The sequence below is a fragment of the Amphibalanus amphitrite genome, unplaced genomic scaffold (assembly GCF_019059575.1).
Source record: "Amphibalanus amphitrite isolate SeventyFive unplaced genomic scaffold, NRLGWU_Aamphi_draft 001726F_arrow, whole genome shotgun sequence".
NCBI classification, from domain to species: Eukaryota; Metazoa; Arthropoda; class Thecostraca; order Balanomorpha; family Balanidae; genus Amphibalanus; species Amphibalanus amphitrite.
In genome coordinates, this window is record NW_024883219.1 from 63,270 (window position 1) to 81,612 (window position 18,343).

General features: G+C 50.6%; 2 protein-coding genes across 3 annotated transcripts; one reads left to right on the forward strand and one right to left on the reverse strand.

The window, feature by feature from the left end:
* Window positions 1–315: 315 nt before the first annotated feature.
* Window positions 316–13,553, reverse strand: LOC122374845 (cyclin-dependent kinase 11B-like). Its single transcript, XM_043353853.1, has 2 exons — window positions 13,413–13,553; window positions 316–3,493 (listed from the first exon to the last, which is right to left on the reverse strand). The coding sequence occupies exon 2, from the start codon at window positions 3,371–3,373 to the stop codon at window positions 992–994; it is 2,382 nt and encodes a 793-aa protein (XP_043209788.1). The 5' UTR covers window positions 3,374–3,493; window positions 13,413–13,553; the 3' UTR covers window positions 316–991.
* A 263-nt stretch (window positions 13,554–13,816) lies between these two features.
* On the forward strand, window positions 13,817–17,701 carry LOC122374846 (DPH4 homolog). Of its 2 annotated transcripts, none has more exons than XM_043353855.1 (2): window positions 13,817–13,888; window positions 16,583–17,701. In XM_043353855.1, exon 2 carries the CDS (start codon window positions 16,611–16,613, stop codon window positions 17,055–17,057), a length of 447 nt encoding a protein of 148 aa, XP_043209790.1. In that variant the 5' UTR covers window positions 13,817–13,888; window positions 16,583–16,610; the 3' UTR covers window positions 17,058–17,701. The 2 variants fall into 2 exon arrangements, with proteins under 2 accessions (XP_043209790.1, XP_043209789.1); XM_043353854.1 differs by lacking the exon at window positions 13,817–13,888 and adding an exon at window positions 13,891–14,871.
* Window positions 17,702–18,343: the final 642 nt, after the last annotated feature.

Below are 18,343 nucleotides of genomic sequence, written 5' to 3' on the forward strand. Positions count from 1 at the left end.
GTGGAACTACTTCTTGAATATGTGGGGGCGCGGCGTGCGCATTGACCTCACGATGACCTGAAAGAATCTCGAACTTGTCTGAGAAAAATCCTGCACACTATTGCCCCGTGCCCGTTCAAGAGGCTGCTGTTATGCCCATAAAATAAATAAATAAATGAATTGGTGAATGAATGAATGAATGAATGAATGAACGACTGAGCTGATATGAATTAAAGACCATCCCAATTCCATTGTTTAAAAAAATCATCGCGGGCCGCGGCTCCTCGGAAAACGCCTGAAGAATTGTAAGCAATGCTTATCAAAAAACACGGTAAAGAAATGACGTGAAGGTCTTTATTGACGTCACGTCCGATGGGTGATGACAACCAACTGCTCAGAGATCGCAACCGAGCAGAGCTTCTACACAGTCACAGCTGTGTAATGTTCCCCACTCAGATTCGTGAAAGCACAAATGACAATTCACGCCTGGACACAGAACTGGGCACGGAAGCACAGCGCATCCCCATCCCCACCGCACTCAACACTGTACAGAACCTGCACAATGCTGCCAAACATCATCGGTAAAACAATACACGACGTCTCTAAAACGACGTCATTTAGGATATCCAAAACAGCTTTTTGGACGTTCATGGCGACCGCTGACGCATGAGACACGATGTATGCATCAGGTACGCAGCATTTGTAATCAGTTCTAACTCTGAGCCAACATAGGCGCAAACACATCGTGCACCTATTCACCCAAACGCAGCACCAACCACACGTGGTTCGATGTTTCTATCGTGGCACAAAACTCTCCAGCACACCCGATTCACTCACTCAACCGGCATCAGTCTCACCACACACATTCCCGCATCGACACACCATTCCGGCGCTAAGACACACATTCCGTCATTACAACACACATTCCAGCGCTTCTAAGCACGCCCACTGCACGATCCGGTCGGAATATCAACAGTCTGATTGTCCGACATCACGACACGCTCATGGACACTCAGAACTTTAGACTAAATCCGCCGGCGCCGGCCGCCGCGCCTATTTGGAAACCCATGTCGTCATCACCGAGGTTTTTCCTGCCGGACGGAGGCTTGGGACTGGACGAGGTGGTCTTCTTGTGACCCATCTCGGACTTTGCCGGCCACGTGGGGAACATGCCCGGCTCGATCGGACGCGGCTGCTCGTCAAAGTAGCTGTGTGCCAGTGCCTCGTCGGCAGTCAGGCGCCGCTTGGGGTCGTAGGTCAGCAGCTTGTTCATCAGTGAGACGCCTTTCTCTGTGCACGCGCCCGCCAGATGGTTGGCCAACTGGTTGTACGGGTACTCGGAAAACGTCATCTTCTTGATGGCCGGCAGCTCCGAGTAGCCGGGCCAGATCTTCTCGTTAGGCGTGCCCAGCTCCTTGAATATCCTGTTTATCTGATCGGCTTCCGACTTGCCGGGGAACATGGGCTCCATGCGGACCAGCTCGGCGAAGATGCAGCCCACCGACCACATATCGATAGGACACGAATACTCCTTGCAGCCGAGCAGCAGCTCCGGCGCCCGGTACCACAGCGTCACCACGATCGGCGTGTACTGCTTCAGCGGCGAGCCGTACTCGCGCGCCAGTCCAAAGTCGCCCACCTTCAGGATACCCTTGTGAGAGAGGAGAAGGTTGGACGTCTTCAGGTCACGGTGCAGGATCCAGTTGTCGTGTAGGTGACGGACGGCACGCAGCATCTGGATCAACAGGCACTTGACTTCGCCCGTGGTAAACGACTGCTTCTTTGACTTCATCGTCTGCATCAGGCTCTTGAGGTCGTGTTCTACATAGTCCATGACGATGTAGATCTTGTCCATGTTGCTGCCGACCACAATCTCGCGTACGGTAACGATGTTCTCGTGTTGCGCCTTCAGCAGCGTGTTGATCTCTCGTAGAGACGTGATTGGGAAACCCTCCTTCTCATTCTCCATCTTGAGTCGCTTCAGCGCCACAATCTCCTTGGTGCGCTTGTCGATGGCGCGGTACACCACGCCGTAGGTGCCCTCCTCGATGCGGTTCAGGCAGTTGAACTCCTCGACGTTCCTGCAGCCCTGGATGGCCGGCAGGTAGGGCGGCAGCACCTCCTTAGTCACCACCGGCGACACGGGTGGAGAGGGTGTCAGCGGCTCCGGCGGCGGCGAGCGGCCCGGGCTGGCCTCCGGGGAGCCGGCGCGGCGCGGAGAGGCCGCCTCCGGTGAAGAGCGGCTCATCTGGCGCCAGCGGCCGGTCGGAGTCGGCGAGCGGGACGCCGCTCCTTCCTCCTCCTCACCCTCCTCGCGCTCACCCTCCTCATCGTCTGACTCCTCCGACGAGGAGGACGAGTCCTCGCTCTCCTCGGCGTCCTCCTCCTCTTCCTCAACTTCTTCCTCGGATGACTCCTGCTCAGACTCCTCCCGCGGTCGCTCTTTCTGTGATCGGGATTCGCGCCCTTCCCGCGGAGGACGCTCCGCCTCCCGGTCCTTGGATTCCTCCCTGGTCTCAGCGGCGCGCTGTCGCTTCCTCCTGCTCTCCTCCCGGTCGTCTCCATGCTCCCTCTCCCGCTCACGCTTCGCCTCGATGTCACGCTCCTCGCGCTGACGGATACGTTCTAGCTCCCTCCGCTGCCGGCGGGCTTCCAGCTCGCGTTTCGACATCTCCTTCTGTTTCTCGGAGACGCGCACTGCCTGCAGCAGCCGCTCGCTGCGCAGGTCGACCTCCGTCGGCGGGTCGCGCCGCTCGGGCCGCTCCTGCCTCTCTGGCCGATCCACTCGCTCCTGTCTCTCCGGTCGCTCATGCAGCCTCTCGACTCGCTCCTGTCTCTCCCCTCGCTCCTGGCGGTCGGCACGGTGCCGATCGCGGTCTCTTTCGCGAGACGTCAGGTCGTGGCTCGGGTCGCGATGAGATCCGCGACTATCACGAGGCTCTCGCAGCTCGGCCTGCAGCGCCTCGCGCTCGGCTCGCCGCTCGCGGCGGCCGTCCCGGTCGCGTCTGTCGCGAGAGCGGGACGGTCGCGGCGGCTCGTGCGCGTCGTACGGGTCGGCAGGTGGCCGGTGTGCCGCCGACGGTAGTCGGAAGTCATCCGGGTGGGCGCGGTACGGGTCCACCGGCGGCCGGTGTGACTCAGCCGCCTCTCGGCGAGCGTCTCGCTGTTCGCGTCGCTCCCGATCGCGGTGCTCACGCCGCTGGCGGCGCCTCTCGCGACTCTCATGGCGCCTGTGCTTGTGCTTGTCGCGGCGCTTGTGGTCCGAGGAGTGCTTGGAGCGTGACTTGTGCTTGCTGCCGGCCTGGTTCTGCGGGGGCTTAATGTCGAGCGAGTCGTCGTCGACAAGGAACTCGCGCGTCTCAGAGATCTCGCCGTCCTCGCTGCCGTCAGACATGGCGGCAGAGGCGGAGGGCGCTGTCGACACACGGACGGAGCCTGGTGATCCACGTAGAGGCGACTCGTCTGTTCAGAACTGCACCACTCGATCCGGATCACACCCACTAATCAAGTCTGTCTGAAAAAGACACAAAAAATAGGTTAGTTTTATCACCAGGCTACAGTGAAAATAGCTGCTGTTTTACAATTTGAAAAACAGAAGTTAAAAATTCACATTTTCTTTGCAAATTATTGTTTATCAATAGGGCTAATGAGGGAAAATACAATAACCAAGCATTCTATCTTTACTGTAATGAAAAAAAACTTAATATAAAAAGCATTCAAATCTAGTTACAAGTGGCTTATAGGATGTCATCATAAAATGTACAATGTGCTTATGCACAATGTGCATATTATGGAGCACAATAATGCAAAATGTGCATAGTGTGATGCATGATATATATCAGTGCATCAGTGACCATATGCATGATCTCATTGAATGAGAGTGCACATGAAAATAACTCGAGCAGATACTGCTACAATCATATATCCATAAACTAAAGGCCCACTGGGCAATTGAGCTGACATATCCTTAGACAAGAGTGCTACAAGTGGTAACACTGCCTAGCAGACATGTGCATGGATCCGAGAAAATGGATCTGGGATCTGATCCCACGGATCCTGATCTCGGATCCGACGGGATCATAGATCCAGCTTTGTAATTTATCGAGAGATCCGTAGGGATCACAGATCAGAGTCTCATTTTTTGCTTGAGATCCAGTGAGATCATAGATCCTCGCTTATTTTTTGTGAACACATATATCCCCAAAAAACGCTTGTTTCAACTCACAAACATACTGTTTTAGTGATTTTATGTGATCGCGCGTCATAATCCATAGTTTTGTGGCATTTATTGGCATAGAAACCCTATAAAACATGGTTTCAAATGTGGTGCATGGTGGGATCCACTCAGATCATAGATCCATGTTCTTAATTTATCGTCAGATCATATGAGATCATAGATCCAAGATGTATTTTTCACGCCGGATCTGGTGGGATCATAGATCCCAACCTGTACTTTGCTTCGGGATCCACTGAGATCATAAATCCATCACTCGGATCCATGCACATGTCTGCTGCCTAGTTGTCACACTGAAAAATCTGAGCCAGCCCACACCAACCAGACTAGAAGTCCCATCAGCCTGCACCGGCTGCACCAGGCAAAATCTAAAAAAGGGGTAAAAATAGAATCTGCAGTCTGCACTTCTGACATGAAAAACTGCTAAACAGGTCAATTACTCTTTGGCCTGTTTCCATTTGTCATATTCTTGAACAATAATGTACCAGCAGGTAGCACAGCAGTAATTTTGCACAACATGGTTTGTTTGTCCACTAAAGGACATGATGTGGAGTTTGCTAATGTAATAATTGAATGAGGACTTTACTCCACAAGAAATCGTTCGGGTCGGAGCTTTCGAATTGTATTACAAAGCTTCGTCAGCGTATCGTAATCGGGTTCGGGGGTATTTTGCGACCGGTACCCCCAAACCCGATTACGATACGCTGACGAAGCTTTGTAATACAATTCGAAAGCTCCGACCCAAACAATTTCTTGTGGAGTAAAGTCCTCATTCAATTATTACATGGTTTGTTTGTATTAGGTCCCTGCACAGCTAAATCTGCAAAATCCATGCACCCCACTAGGTCCTCTAAGAAAACCCAGCTGAGCACGCATGAGCTCACTGAGATGATTACCATGCTTATGAAATTTAGCCTGGGAATCAGAAAACAGGAGTTAAAAACACAATGCCAATATGAAAATGACATGCATCTGAGTTGAGTTGTAACATAAACAGCCAGTACAATTCAGCCATCATCATGGTCTACAATTCACTAGGCATTGCATGCCGGCGCCGCACAAGCCAAAACACCACAAATATTCAGCACCATGCCGCAACCCACATGGCATGGGCAATCTGAATTATGCAACCATATTCATTCATCAGCTTGAGCTATGTGTGGGCCGTACAGTGCCACACAAACGGTTCACATACTTATCACGGTTTAACACAATTCTTTTCATCAAAACCAAAAATGACTAGGTTGCCTGGGTAGTGCCTTGGGGTAGTGTAGGCTAGGGCCTTGGTGTAGGCTTTTCTGACTCTGAAAAAAATACTGAAAAGCCCAAGACATTCTAAAAAAAAAAATATTTAATTAATTTGGACCAGAGAGGGGTATTGGCTCTCGGCCCGGTCGGACGTGGTCTCGTCGAGCTCCCGATCCTGCTATCGTCTGTCAGCTGATTCCCTACCGAACCCTCCTGATTTCATCGAAATCTATTTTGTACTTCGAGGCAAGGACAAGACTGCAACTGAAATCAATGCCACTTGCAAGATCTCCTGTTATGACTCGAAAGAAACAAGGAAATAACACGGTCAGTAAACCAGGCATGCGAAAAGATGCGCCGGAATCAAATGCGATCCCCGGTGATCAGCCGACGAAGACACCGACTGCTCCGACCATAGCAATTAGCAAACCTTGCGATAGGAGCCCGTCGAGATGTGTTTCCGGTGAACAAAGTGAAGTCGGTGGAGTAACTGAAGGTAAGAAAAATGTAAGTGATTGTGAAAAAAGTGAGGAAGACCTGACAGGAGACCGGAAAACCCGCAGAGTATCACGTAAGCTTGATGATAATGCATTTAAACCCTGGGGAGGATGTTCCGTGTCCATGTCTCGGTCATCCAGTGACACTGGTAGCAGTGGAAGCGAAACCTATTTTTGCAAGGGTGGTCCAGGCAAAGAAACATGTGGAGATCCAGTGTTGGATGGAGAGATGGGAGTTAGATGCGACGGCTGTTTGGCATGGTATCATTCGGGCTGCCAGGCTATCTCCAAGGATGCTCTTCGAGCCATCGAACAGTGGCACCCTGTCCTGAGCTGGCTGTGCCCCGAGTGCAAGGCTGTTCCAAAGCACAAAGATGCAGGAAACCCGGTCAAGCTGCAGGCCCTCGAGGCAAAAGTTGACAAGCTCGCCAACTCCGTCTCTGAGTCCATGCGGACCGTCACTGCGCATATCCGGACTGTAGAGCAATGCCTGAAAGAACAGGAAAGAGCATCTGTGGAAAACGGAAGGCTCGTTAAGAACTCCATCAAGGAAATCCATCAGCAGAAGGCTACGTACGCTGATATGGTCAAGGGATCCTGTGATGAGGTTCTTAGCAAGGTCAGTGCCCAGATAGCATCCCTTCCTACCACGACGGACAGTAGCTCTAAAGTTACAGCCAAGGCGACGCAGGAACTGTCAGTAATGTTTGATGACTATCAGGAAAAGGAGAAAAGAAAGTTGAACGTGGTCGTCCACAACCTGAAGGAATCATCAAGTGACACGTTTGAGGAGCGAACAAAGCATGATGCAGAGTCCTTTGAGATGATGATCAGGGAGGCATTCAACCTGAGAGTTACATGTGTCAGATCCTTCAGAGCTGGTAAAAAGATGCCTGACAAGGACCGACTGCTAATAGTGACCCTGGAAAATGTTGGTATCCGGCAAGAAGTTGTGCGACTGGCACCTCAACTTGGGAGCTGCGAGGCCTATGCCAATATCTACATCAATCCCGACCTGACGCCAAAGGAAAGAGAGCAGGGGAGAAAGCTGCGTGAGGAGCTTGCAGTCCGAAGGCAGAAAGGTGAGAAAAATCTTGTCATCCGAAGGGGGAAAATTGTGTGTGCCGCGCTGAATGCTGGGGCTAGGTCTGATGGTCAGCCCAGGACAGACAGAGAGCAAGGTGGACAATCAAGACCAGCTGGTGGTGTCGAACAACACAAGGTCACTGCTTCACAAGTTAGACCTACTGATCAATGACTCGCTGTCCCCAGCAAGCATAGTTTGAAATGTGTATATACTAACGCCGACCAGTTCCTGAATAAGCGGGATGACTTATGTATGAGAATAGCTGGAAAGGAGCCTCATCTTAGCATTCTGACAGAAGTTATCCCAAAAGCGCAGACCATTCCAATTTCCCCTGCATTGTTGGCAATCCCAGGCTACTTCTTATATACCAGCTTTGATTGCACTCTGCCAAATTTGGGCGCAAGTGGCCTTCGCGGAATTTGTATGTATGTCTGTGACCAGCTACACGCTACCGAGGTGAAATTTCCAGCAACCGTTTTCAAAGAACAACTGTGGCTGAGACTACAGCTTAAGAACTCTGACAGCATGCTGGTGGGTGGCATTTATCGCAGTCCATCAAAGGAACCTGCAGCTAGCACTGATGACCTGTGTGACCTCCTCCGCCATGTATGCCATATGAACCCATCTCACCTACTTATCACAGGAGACTTTAATATGCCGAACATTGACTGGGATGCAAGGTATTCATCGGCTCCAGTGGGTCACTATTCACACTCATTTGTTGATGCGGTGAATGAGTGTTACCTGTTTCAACACATCAGACAGCCAACCAGGTACCGGCATGGTGAAACCCCAGGTGTTCTTGACCTTGTGATGTCAAATGAAGAGGGCATGGTGAGGAACCTCAGGTACTCAGCTGGTCTGGGAGCTAGTGATCATGTGATTCTGGAATTTGACCTCATGTGCTACTCCATGTACCAAGACCAAGGGCGTAAAAAGTTAGATTTTGCACGTGCTGACTTCCAGCTATTGAAAAGTATGCTCCTCAGTGTGGAGTGGAACCAGCTACTGGTGATGGATTTCCTGAGTGGTTATGCGTTCTTCAAAGCTAACCTTCTCAGATGTATCCAGGACACCATCCCCATGTCATGTCCAGTGAAGAGGAAGAGGAACATTTACATCAACAGGAGAGCCCTGCAATGGGGATGTTCGGCTTATTTCCTCACCAGGTGGCAGCACTGCCTTCTTTGGACACAGAAACTGTGGCGGCAAATGCGCCACTGTGTTTTGCACTATGTGAAGTCCGTGAGGTGTCGGTTCGAGGGACTGAATTTCGGTGAATTTGATAGTAATTAATTTGAATTTTGCTCAGATGGGTTGTGAATTTATATTCTGCAAGTGTCACAAACATGGAAAGGTGAGTTTACAAAGGACAGGAGACTTAGAAAGGCTTCAATTGGCGACTGGCGTAGCCAAAGAGAGGCGAGAAGCCGAAGATAGACCGACACCGAACGGTACAGGTAATCCCATGGATGTAACACGTTTCCATATATTTTTTTGTGAGCATAACTTAGAGTATAAAATAGTCTAACTTATAGCTGGATCTTGTATTGCCCATATGAAGTAATTTACCTGTATAAGTTTGTGGGCATATCAATATAGGAAATTGACTTGCCCTTGGAGAAAGGCATTAAAAGATGATACATGCTGCTGAGAATGATCATATAAATTCAATGCATTCTTATAAGATTCATTGCAAGCATTCTTAGCAGTGTTCTACTTTGTCTGGTACCAAAGATATTGCATGCAGATAAAGTTTATGATGGAAAAGGACAAATAGTATCTAATTTGACACCAGCAACTAGGAGGTAAATGCAATAGAACACTAAGCTACCTACTATTTATGAATTATTGCAAACATTGATCATCCTACATGGTGTTACAGGTGCCCAGTGCAGTCATGCTTCTGGTGCGGAGTTGTCAGGATGGAGTCCGAGGAATCAGAGAAGGCAGAGGACCTGCGTATGAAGGAACCAGCCCTGCGGATGAAGTTCTGAGGGGCATACAGAGGGATCCCACTGAAAGACCAGGTAGGAGTTGGTGAACAGCTTGCGCAATGCAGTATATCATCCAGAAGTAACTGATAGCCTTTCTTGCAAAATGTTTTTTTTTTTTACTCAGCACCACCTAAAGCTACTCATTATTGATAAAACATCTTCATTTTGTCAGGTAAATAAATGTTTACTTTAAGTTTTCATTCACACTGAAGTGAACACTATTTTAAAATATTCATTCAGCTTTTTTAGCAACTAAATGCGGGCAAGTGTTTTGTTGCTTTTCAAAATAAATTTTCACCCTCATAGGCAACCTACGATAAAAGTGCATTTCAAAATTGCAAATACTTTGTGTTAAGTTCATGGGTCTTGATGATGTCACTGTATCCAGGTCATCATATCAGATTTCAACTGTGCTTAAACTGCAGAGTTTTGCTCATTGCTTCAGTATGTAATGTCCTTTTATCCATGCATCTTAAACATGTATATCTCACTATGACTTGCCAAGATCTTTTCCTACTGTCTTATGCCATTTTTCATTTATTCACAGGTGCAAATGCTGCATTGATCAGAATGATCCAGATTCCAGAGCATGGATGCTACCAGAATATCCTGTGATTTGAAGTAACCACTGTCACTGCTGCTACAAATGACATCAGCAAGAAGGGATGAAGGGATGCTGCTACCCTACAAAATTTACCGCAAGCCAATCGCCCAAGCGGCTGCTGAGATATGAGCCTCTCAAAATCACTACTTTTGCAAAACAGCTTGAACACCCTTGACTTTTCACGTGGCACGTGCCACGACGGTCACTGAGATGTATCAAAAGTAGTCAATTACGGGGTAGAAGGGATGGGGCTACCCAACAAAAAAGACCGCAGGCCAGTCGGTCCAGCGGCTGCTGAGATGTAAGCCTCTCAAAAGCGTTACAGGCCGGGCCGGGCCGGGCCGGGCCGGGCCGCTCATACCGAGATTTTTCCGTTATATTGAAAAGACTCACTTCGCTCGCTGCGCTCGCTCGCTCGTAATAATTGATAGACCGACGAGATATCGTCCCCTTCGCATCAGATTGTAATCAGTCAGTCGTATTGGTAGTAGGTACGTACGGTATGTCTTAAAAGTACCGCGCAAAGTGACGGTGGATCCATCAAGCCTGACTGAGGAAGGGCCTGCTATACTTTGGGCCTGTTCCAGCGCCTCCAGAAACCTCCAGAAAGCTCCAGAAAGCTCTAGAATCCTCCAGAGAGCGTTCCAGCGCCTCCAGAAAGCTCCAGAAAGCTCTCGCCAAAGCTCCAGAAACCTCCAGTAGCCTCCAGAAAGTTGAGAGGTCCAAATTTCTCTGGAGGCTCTGGTCTACAATTATGGTGCACATGTGACAATCACGAATGTAAACAAAGGACATTTGACTGATTATTTTACAACTTGAATGTAAAGGAAATTACATTGCTATAATTTTATTTATCTTTTTAACTAAAATTGAAAACAAATTTTGCGTTTCAAGAGAGAACAATCGTCATTCTTTTGGTATATATGACGCCAATCTCCAGAAATCTCCAGATTGCGTTCCAGCGCCTCCAGTTAAACCTCTGGTAGAGCCTCCAGTCAAGAATTTCTTCTGGAGGCGCTGGAACAGGCCCTTTGAAAGTAACCGAACCAAATGACCTGGGGAACGGACGAGGATGCTGGATGTCACATAGAGCCACGCAGAAATCGCCGGTGATTCGTTGCCCATCATTACAGAATGAACGCATGCCGGATGAAGGGTTAAGTGAATAGTCTGTAGAAACAACAGGGATGTGATTGACTTATCTGACAGTGACGAGCGCTACATGTCAACTTAAGACCGACATGAACTGCGTTCTTGTCATGGAATGTGTGCTGTAAATCGATTACTTTCATGCGTGTGAATATATGTCTGAATGTAATAAGGTTTTTTATTTCAACTGTGTAAGTTAAAATATGTGATAACATCGAATCATTCGTACTCCGTAGCTTTTGGTGACCATTCGATCAGCTCCCTTTCCTTCCGTTCAATGACGATGTAGTAGTTTGCCTTTCACACGCGTCATTGTGTTCCTAATACCGAAATCAACCGTAGCTACTCATTTTAGCAAAATGATGAACCTGAAAAAGACATGAAACGCAGTTTCCGATCGCGGCGCGTCGGCCGCCGTCGCCGCCCGCAGTGTTATCCCCGGCCCGGCCGGCGCCCGGCCGGCGCGTTGTGTCCAAAGCATACCGTGCTGCCACCTGGCGAGACTTTTCGGAACTCTTAGCGCGAACATCCCCATTGAAGAAAAGAAAGGAGTTCCTCTGGAGGCAGTACGTGGCGTCCAAAAACCCGATTGATCTTGCTCGGTTTAAACGTTGCCGGAATGAGCTGCGAGCATTCACGAGGGACCTTCGACAGAACTTTGAACGCCAGCTTGCGGCAGACATAAAGACCAATCCGAAAGCTTTCTGGAATTACTCGAAGTCCAGGTTGAAGACTCGGTCGGGTGTAGACGACCTGCAGGACTCACATGGGACCTTGAGGAGTGACGACAGTGAAAAGGCTGCGGTACTGAACCAATTTTTCAGTAGCGTTTTCACCACGGAGAACACCAGTCACATCCCCGAGCCTACATGGCAGTATGAGGGCTCCAAGCTGGAGGACATTGTAATATCAGCTGACGTTGTCCACCAGAAGCTGAAGCAGCTGAAAATAACCAGTTCTCCTGGCCCAGATGGTGTCCCCAGCCGGGTGCTGGTTGAGACTGCTGGTGCTATTGCTGCCCCACTAGCCACACTGTTCCAGCAGTCACTGGATTCAGGCTGTCTCCCTGAGGACTGGAGGCTCGGGACAGTCATTCCAATCTACAAGAAAGGATGCAAGAGTCTACCCGAAAACTACAGGCCCATCAGCCTGACATCAATAATCTGCAAGGTGCTGGAATCCATTGTGCGCGACCAGATGATGAACTTTCTAAATGAGACTGATCAAATATCCAGACACCAGCATGGCTTCCGCCCCAGGCGATCCTGTTCCACCCAGCTACTGGAGACGATTGACGAGTGGAGCCGACTTATTGAGGATGGTGAGCCCCTTGACACCATTTACCTGGATTTCAGGAAGGCGTTTGACGCAGTGCCTCACCAGCGCCTGCTTAGAAAGCTCCGGGCCTACGGTGTTGAAGGAAACCTGCTGAGGTGGATTGCAGCCTTTCTTTCTGGACGCAAACAACAGGTTTTGGTGGGGGGCTGCCACTCACAGTGGTCACCGGTCACTAGTGGGGTGCCGCAGGGCTCTGTCCTTGGCCCACTGTTATTCCTGGTGTACATCAACGACATTCCAGATGTGGTGACCTCATCAATCAAGATATTCGCTGATGATACAAAAGTTTATCGCAGTGTATCTAAGCCATCCCAGATTCAGGACCTCCAACAGGATATCAACTCAGTAGTTGAATGGTCCGATAGATGGCAACTGCCATTCAACGAAGCAAAATGCAAGAGTTTGCACATCGGCCCAAATAACCAGGAGCACCACTACACAATCAGAGGTAACCGTCTCGAATCTGCCAGTGAAGAGAAAGATCTGGGTGTCTTTATCGACTCATCCCTCAAGTTTAGAAAACAGGCAGCATCTGCAGCTTCCAAGGCCACCCAGGTCCTGGCCGTGATTCGGAGGTCGTTCGCTCACCTTGATGAACAGACACTAACGCTGCTCTACAAGTCTCTTGTACGTCCACTCCTCGAGTATGGCAACGTTTCATGGGGACCGTTCAACAGACACGATCAGAGGCTGTTAGAACGCATCCAGAGACGAGCAACCAAGCTGGTGTCAGGTATCAGGAACCTGCCATATCCTCAGCGTCTCCAGAAACTCAAGTTACCTTCGCTCTACTACAGAAGACGGCGCGGAGACATGCTAACGATCTACCAGCTGCTACACGCGGGAGTCGACCTGGACCCTGATGACTTTTTGGCGAGGAGCTCAATGACTACAACTCGAGGGCACGGCTGGAAGCTGGCGAAACCTCAAGCAGCGTCTCGTTTGCGGAGGAACGCACTCTGCGTACGAGCCATCAATGACTGGAACGCCCTTCCTCGTCATGTGGTCCTTACTGAGACCCTCACCCTAACCCAGTTCAAATCCCGACTCGACCAGCACTGGCAGACCATCCATTACTCAGTGCCAACCCAAGATTTAACCTAGTGTATCCAGAACCTACTCGACGAGATCGGGACCTTCAGGCGTTGTGCCTTTCTAAATCCCGATAAGTGTAGGTAAGGTAAGGTAAGGTAAGGAATTAACTTGAAAATCTTCATCTAAAAAAATCATGAAAGCTAGACAATTACAAATTAATTCAAATTGTCAACTCTACACATACCTGCCACGATGAAAGTTATGTAAGATGTCTATCGGCTTATCACAATTTTATCCTTAAAATACTAAAAATTACATCAAATGAACGCCTACTATCACCGAAACGTTTCTGAATTATCGGTCACGCGCTTAAAGTGGCGCAGTCAGCAAGTTTCGGAATAAAATATTGGAACTGAAACTAAAAAGACGTCATCATTTCTTATTTTTTAAAACATTTGAATCATCAAAAGACAACTAAATACAATATCTTCAAACAGACACAACTTTCTTTTTAACTAATTTTCTGTCGATAGTCAAAAATATTTTATTTTAACTCATTATACGCAGTATGAAATTTCAAACTCTCATTTTCTGACTGTTACTAATGACATCATCAAAAACTACACTTTGAAATTGGCATTCGCGTTTGTCATTTTGCTGCGGCATGCGCTAAGGCTCCTTCGCTTTTCAGGCGCTTGGCATGCGCTTGGGCATGCGCTAGTAGGTACCGTAGGTATTCTATGACCGTGGGCATGCGCTCTCTGTGGCATGCGACGAGGTGCTAGGATTCGAAAAGAGTTTGAGTGGTGTGTTCTATGTGATGATTATGTTATCTGTCAGGGCCTCCTCTAACATACCCACTGGGTGGGCAAATGCCCACCCAGTCACCACAATTGCCCACCCAGTGGCGTCGATTTGCCCACCCAGAAGCAAATGCTAAAATAAAGGTCAGGCCGGGCGTCCGGTACCACCACTTCGGTTTCCCGAAAAAAAAACTAACGGTTTAGGGGTCCTAAGGCCAGCGGAGGGCCCTCAGAGGTCAATGCGGGTCCTCCACAGTCAATGCGGGCGCTTGACCGCCACTGAAGGGCCCTCAGAGGTCAGTGTAGAACCCTCAAAGACCGGCATGGGGGCTGTTGATAGCTGGCGTGGGATTCTAGAGCCTTGTGACAATCGAATGAGGGCCAGGGCCCCATACGCCCATGGGGACCCATCGGTTGTTGAGGGGGGGGATAAATGATATGATTACCCCCTGATTTGCCTTTGGGGGCCATGGCCCTGATGCCCCCCCCCCCCCGCGACCGCCGCTGGTTTGATGCACTTTTTGTCGACAGTACTGACGCATAGTTTACAGTCCAAACTCCAAACGTGCATTGTCGTGAATTGCTACCGCCTGTATTACGAGCAGGGGCGGCTCCAGGAAAACTCGAAGGGGAGGGTCATGAATCGAAGTGGTGCCCCTACCGAAACCCAAAATTAAAACATCACAGATTTCCGCCACTTAAAATGGGGCACTTGGTGGTGCCCCATTTTCAGCTTCTTTTATTTTTTTGATATTTTTAATTTTTGGTCAGTGTTTTAAACACAACCAAATTTGCCAATTGTAAGCAAGTATATATCAAAATGCTATGCGTTTATACGTTGTGGACACTGAGCGTTATCGCCAGGAGCTCACCAGCTGAGCTCACCAGGAACGTTATCAGGTAAGCGAATCGTTGTCAGTCAGACGAACTTGTCCCTGGCATCTAAAGGGCCTGTCGTTGGCACTTCAGGCTTGTTGGGGACACCACAGTCCTGCCAGGGGAACCACAATCCTGTCAGGGGCACCTGCGGCCTAGTAGGGGCGCCACAGGCCCGCCAGGGGCACCACAGGCCTAGAAAGAACACCACAGGCCTGTCAGGGGCACCGCGGGCCTGTTTGGCCCATGGGTACCCCCGGGGGTAGGGGCACCAGTCCTTCCAGGGGCACCGCAGGCCTGTCAGGGGCACCAGCGGCCTAGCAGGGGCCCCAGTCAACACATGTCTGCCAGGGGCACCACAGACTTGCCAGGGACACCATCGGCCTCGCATGGGCACCACCGGCCTCGCAGGGGCACCACCTGTGAGGGGGTACTTAAGGCTTTTCAGGGGCACCACAGTCCTGTCAGGGCCGAGGGGTACGAGCGGCCTAGCAGCGACACCACAGGCCTGCCAGGGGCACCACAGACCTAGCAAGGGCACCACGGGCCTGTCGGGGGCACCATGAGCCTGTCAGGGGCACCTCAGGCTTGTCAGGGCCCAGGGGCACCACAGTCCTTCCAGGGGCACCACAAGCCTGTCAGGGGCACCAGCGGCCTAGCGGGGCCACCACAGGCCTGCCAGGGGCACCGTTGGCCTCGCAGGGGCCGACGCGACGGTGCCCCTAGCAGGGGTACCACCGGCCTAGCATAGGCACCACCGGCCTCGCAGGGGCACCAATGGCCTGTCAGGTGCACCATGGTGCTCTTGCTAGGCCGATGGTGCTCCTGACAGGCCTGTGGTGCCCTTGACAGGTCCGTGGGTGCCCCTGCTAGGCCGGCGGTGCCCCCGGGTCCCAAGGGGGGCATGACCCATGTGATCCCACTTGGATCCGCCACTAATTACGAGTAGATTAAGATCAATATAAGGCCGTATATAGATCAAGAGGACGCGTCAAAAGTAAGCTGACCTGACCATGCATACTACAAAGAGACAGCGAACATTATTGGATTTGGATCTCTGCTTCAAGGAGCAATCATAGTAAGTTTAACTCGGCATATTTGCAGTCTTCTTAAAAATCGTAAATGTAATTATGTAGGCAATAGGCATACTAGGTGAAATACACACGAAATACCATAAAATTCATACGAAAAACATTAACATTGCAAACATTCATCTTGTTTCCAATGTTTATTACGCGTCATCCCCCCCCCCCGCCCTGGTCGCAGGTTTTGAAATTGGCTGAACCCCAAACAAGTGGCTGGATCCGCCCTTGGGCGGGAGAGCGGCGAAAAATTTTGCCCACCCAGTGAAAAATCCTTAGAGGAGGCCCTGTTATCTGTGTTGCATTTGCAGGTTCGTTCTTTTTTCTTGTTATTTTATGAAATAATATATAGCTTGGCGGTGGTTTGACCAAGGTGCATTGCTTCCTGACAGTGACGCCAATACAAATCAAAACGAGCCACGAGCCCACGAGGAAGAAAACTGAAAAATTTCCATTTTCCACTGTCATGTGTAGCGTAGCGTATAGCGTAGGGACTAGGTATGTGATGCACAACGCACATACTTGGATGTTAAGTATTTTTAATTGCGATTGGGAAGTTTTGATATTCTATGTCCTATTTTGTAGGTATGTCATTATCACTTTCAGGGCGCAATCCTCCAAAATTGACACTGTTTTCATTTTTCACTTTTCAGAGTTAATGGTGCTCCACGAGCTTCATCTATGACTGACCCGCAACAACCTGAAGACCTGTACGGCATTCTCGGCGCTCGTTTGGACGCGGACTACGCAGAACTGAAGGCGCGTTACCAGAGCCTGGCGCGGGCCACCCACCCAGATAAGCAGGGCGGCGGCGGCGGTGGTGGTGGGGAGCAGTTTCAGCGCGTTCAGCGCGCCTGGCGGGTCCTCAGTGACCCGGCAGCTCGTGCCGCCTACGACCGGAGCGCGACCGCAGCGCGTCTCTCTTCTGTCGCTGTAGAGGACGAGCTGCAGCTCTCCGAGCTCGACTGGCGGGAGGATCTGGACGCCTACTGGCGGGACTGTCGCTGCGGTGACGGGTTCGTGCTGCCCCGCGAGCAGCTGACTCCCGGCGCGCTGCTCGTTCAGTGCGACTCGTGCTCGCTCACTATCAGAGTGCTGGTGTCCCCTGATGACATCACAGGGCAGTAGTGGCCGCCGGCCGTCGCTGCTAGCCCCCTGGGAGCGCAGTCGACAGAAGACAATCACTAGCTTCTTCTCGTCCGGGCGGAGCGCGGCCGGCAGTCGGACGCCCTCCGCCAGTGCCCCTGACGCGGGGGAGCTGTACCGAGCTGAGCACACCCCTGCCCGACCGACGGCGAACCGGAGTGATGTCACATCGCCGGCACTGTTCTCGCCAGAGGAGTCAGAGTGTGGGTCTCGCTTCGCTAGTGATACCAGCCGGGCAGAGCAGGCCCCGCTGGCTTCCCCAGCCGCTGCTGTCGGTGACATGGACCTCGAAGAGTGTATAGTGGACGATGGGGCGAACCCCAGTAGTGATCACACTGCCTCAGTTGATCAGTGCTCGAATAGTGAGCGTTATTCTGCGAAGGATGACCGTTCCCTCCCTTCCCAGGTCTCTGTGATCTCTTCCGCTGACGTGCAGTGCCTCTTGCGGCGGGCGGATGAGCTAGTGCTTGGGGACCGACCGCAGGGTGACGCTAGCATTTGTCCGTTCGGTAATCAGGATCGCTGTCGAATGTTGGCATATAGCCGCGATCGGCCAGCTTATCAGAGGTGGGCTCTTGTGTGCAATTTTAACCCAAAGTTGTGATAAAATATACATGCTATTTTTATGTAAGCAGTGTGAATGGTATCAGATGATGTTCGTACCGACCTGTCACGCACTTCCCAGCTAATCGAGCTAACTCGACCACGGATCATGTTTGAACCAATCACCGGTCATGACCTTTTTACGGAGCGAGCGAAGCGAGCGAAGTCTTTCCTTAGATTAACGGAAATTTCTGAGTATGAGCGGCCGGCCGGCCGTGCGGACGCTTTTGCGAGGCTTATATCTCAGCAACCACTTGACCGATTTACACGCGGTAATTTTTGTAGGGTAGCTTCATTCATTCTACCAAGTATTGAACTATTCCCGATGCATGTGGGTGACCCCTTATGCACGTGTCACGTGCAAAACGAAGAGGTGTCAGTTTTGTAATTGTTGCAATATCTCGGTAACTACTTGGCCGATTGCGCTGAAAGTTGGCATGTAGGTAGGCACCCACTAGGCACTGCATATCCATGTGCCAGAGTTGGGGTGCTGCTGCACGTGCGCACGTGCAGGGGTCGTTTCCAGATCTCGAGAACGGCTGGACGGATGGCGCTCAAATTTGGTACACGGTTAGGGACCAGTTAGTAGGGTGCCGTGCACAAGTCAGTTGGGACCCATTTTGCACGTGCGCACGTGCAGGGTGCCGCTCCCAGATCTCGAGAAC

What these genes read in the sequence shown, in the direction of transcription:
- LOC122374845 (XM_043353853.1), bottom strand. Translation starts at nt 3,373, where the DNA reads ATGTCTGACGGCAGCGAGGACGGCGAGATCTCTGAGACGCGCGAGTTC.
- LOC122374846 (XM_043353854.1), top strand. Translation starts at nt 14,792, where the DNA reads ATGCTATGCGTTTATACGTTGTGGACACTGAGCGTTATCGCCAGGAGC. An exon ending in CTCACCAGGAACGTTATCAG is followed by an intron (nt 14,872 to 16,582) that starts GTAAGCGAATCG and finishes TTCACTTTTCAG; the next exon opens with AGTTAATGGTGCTCCACGAG.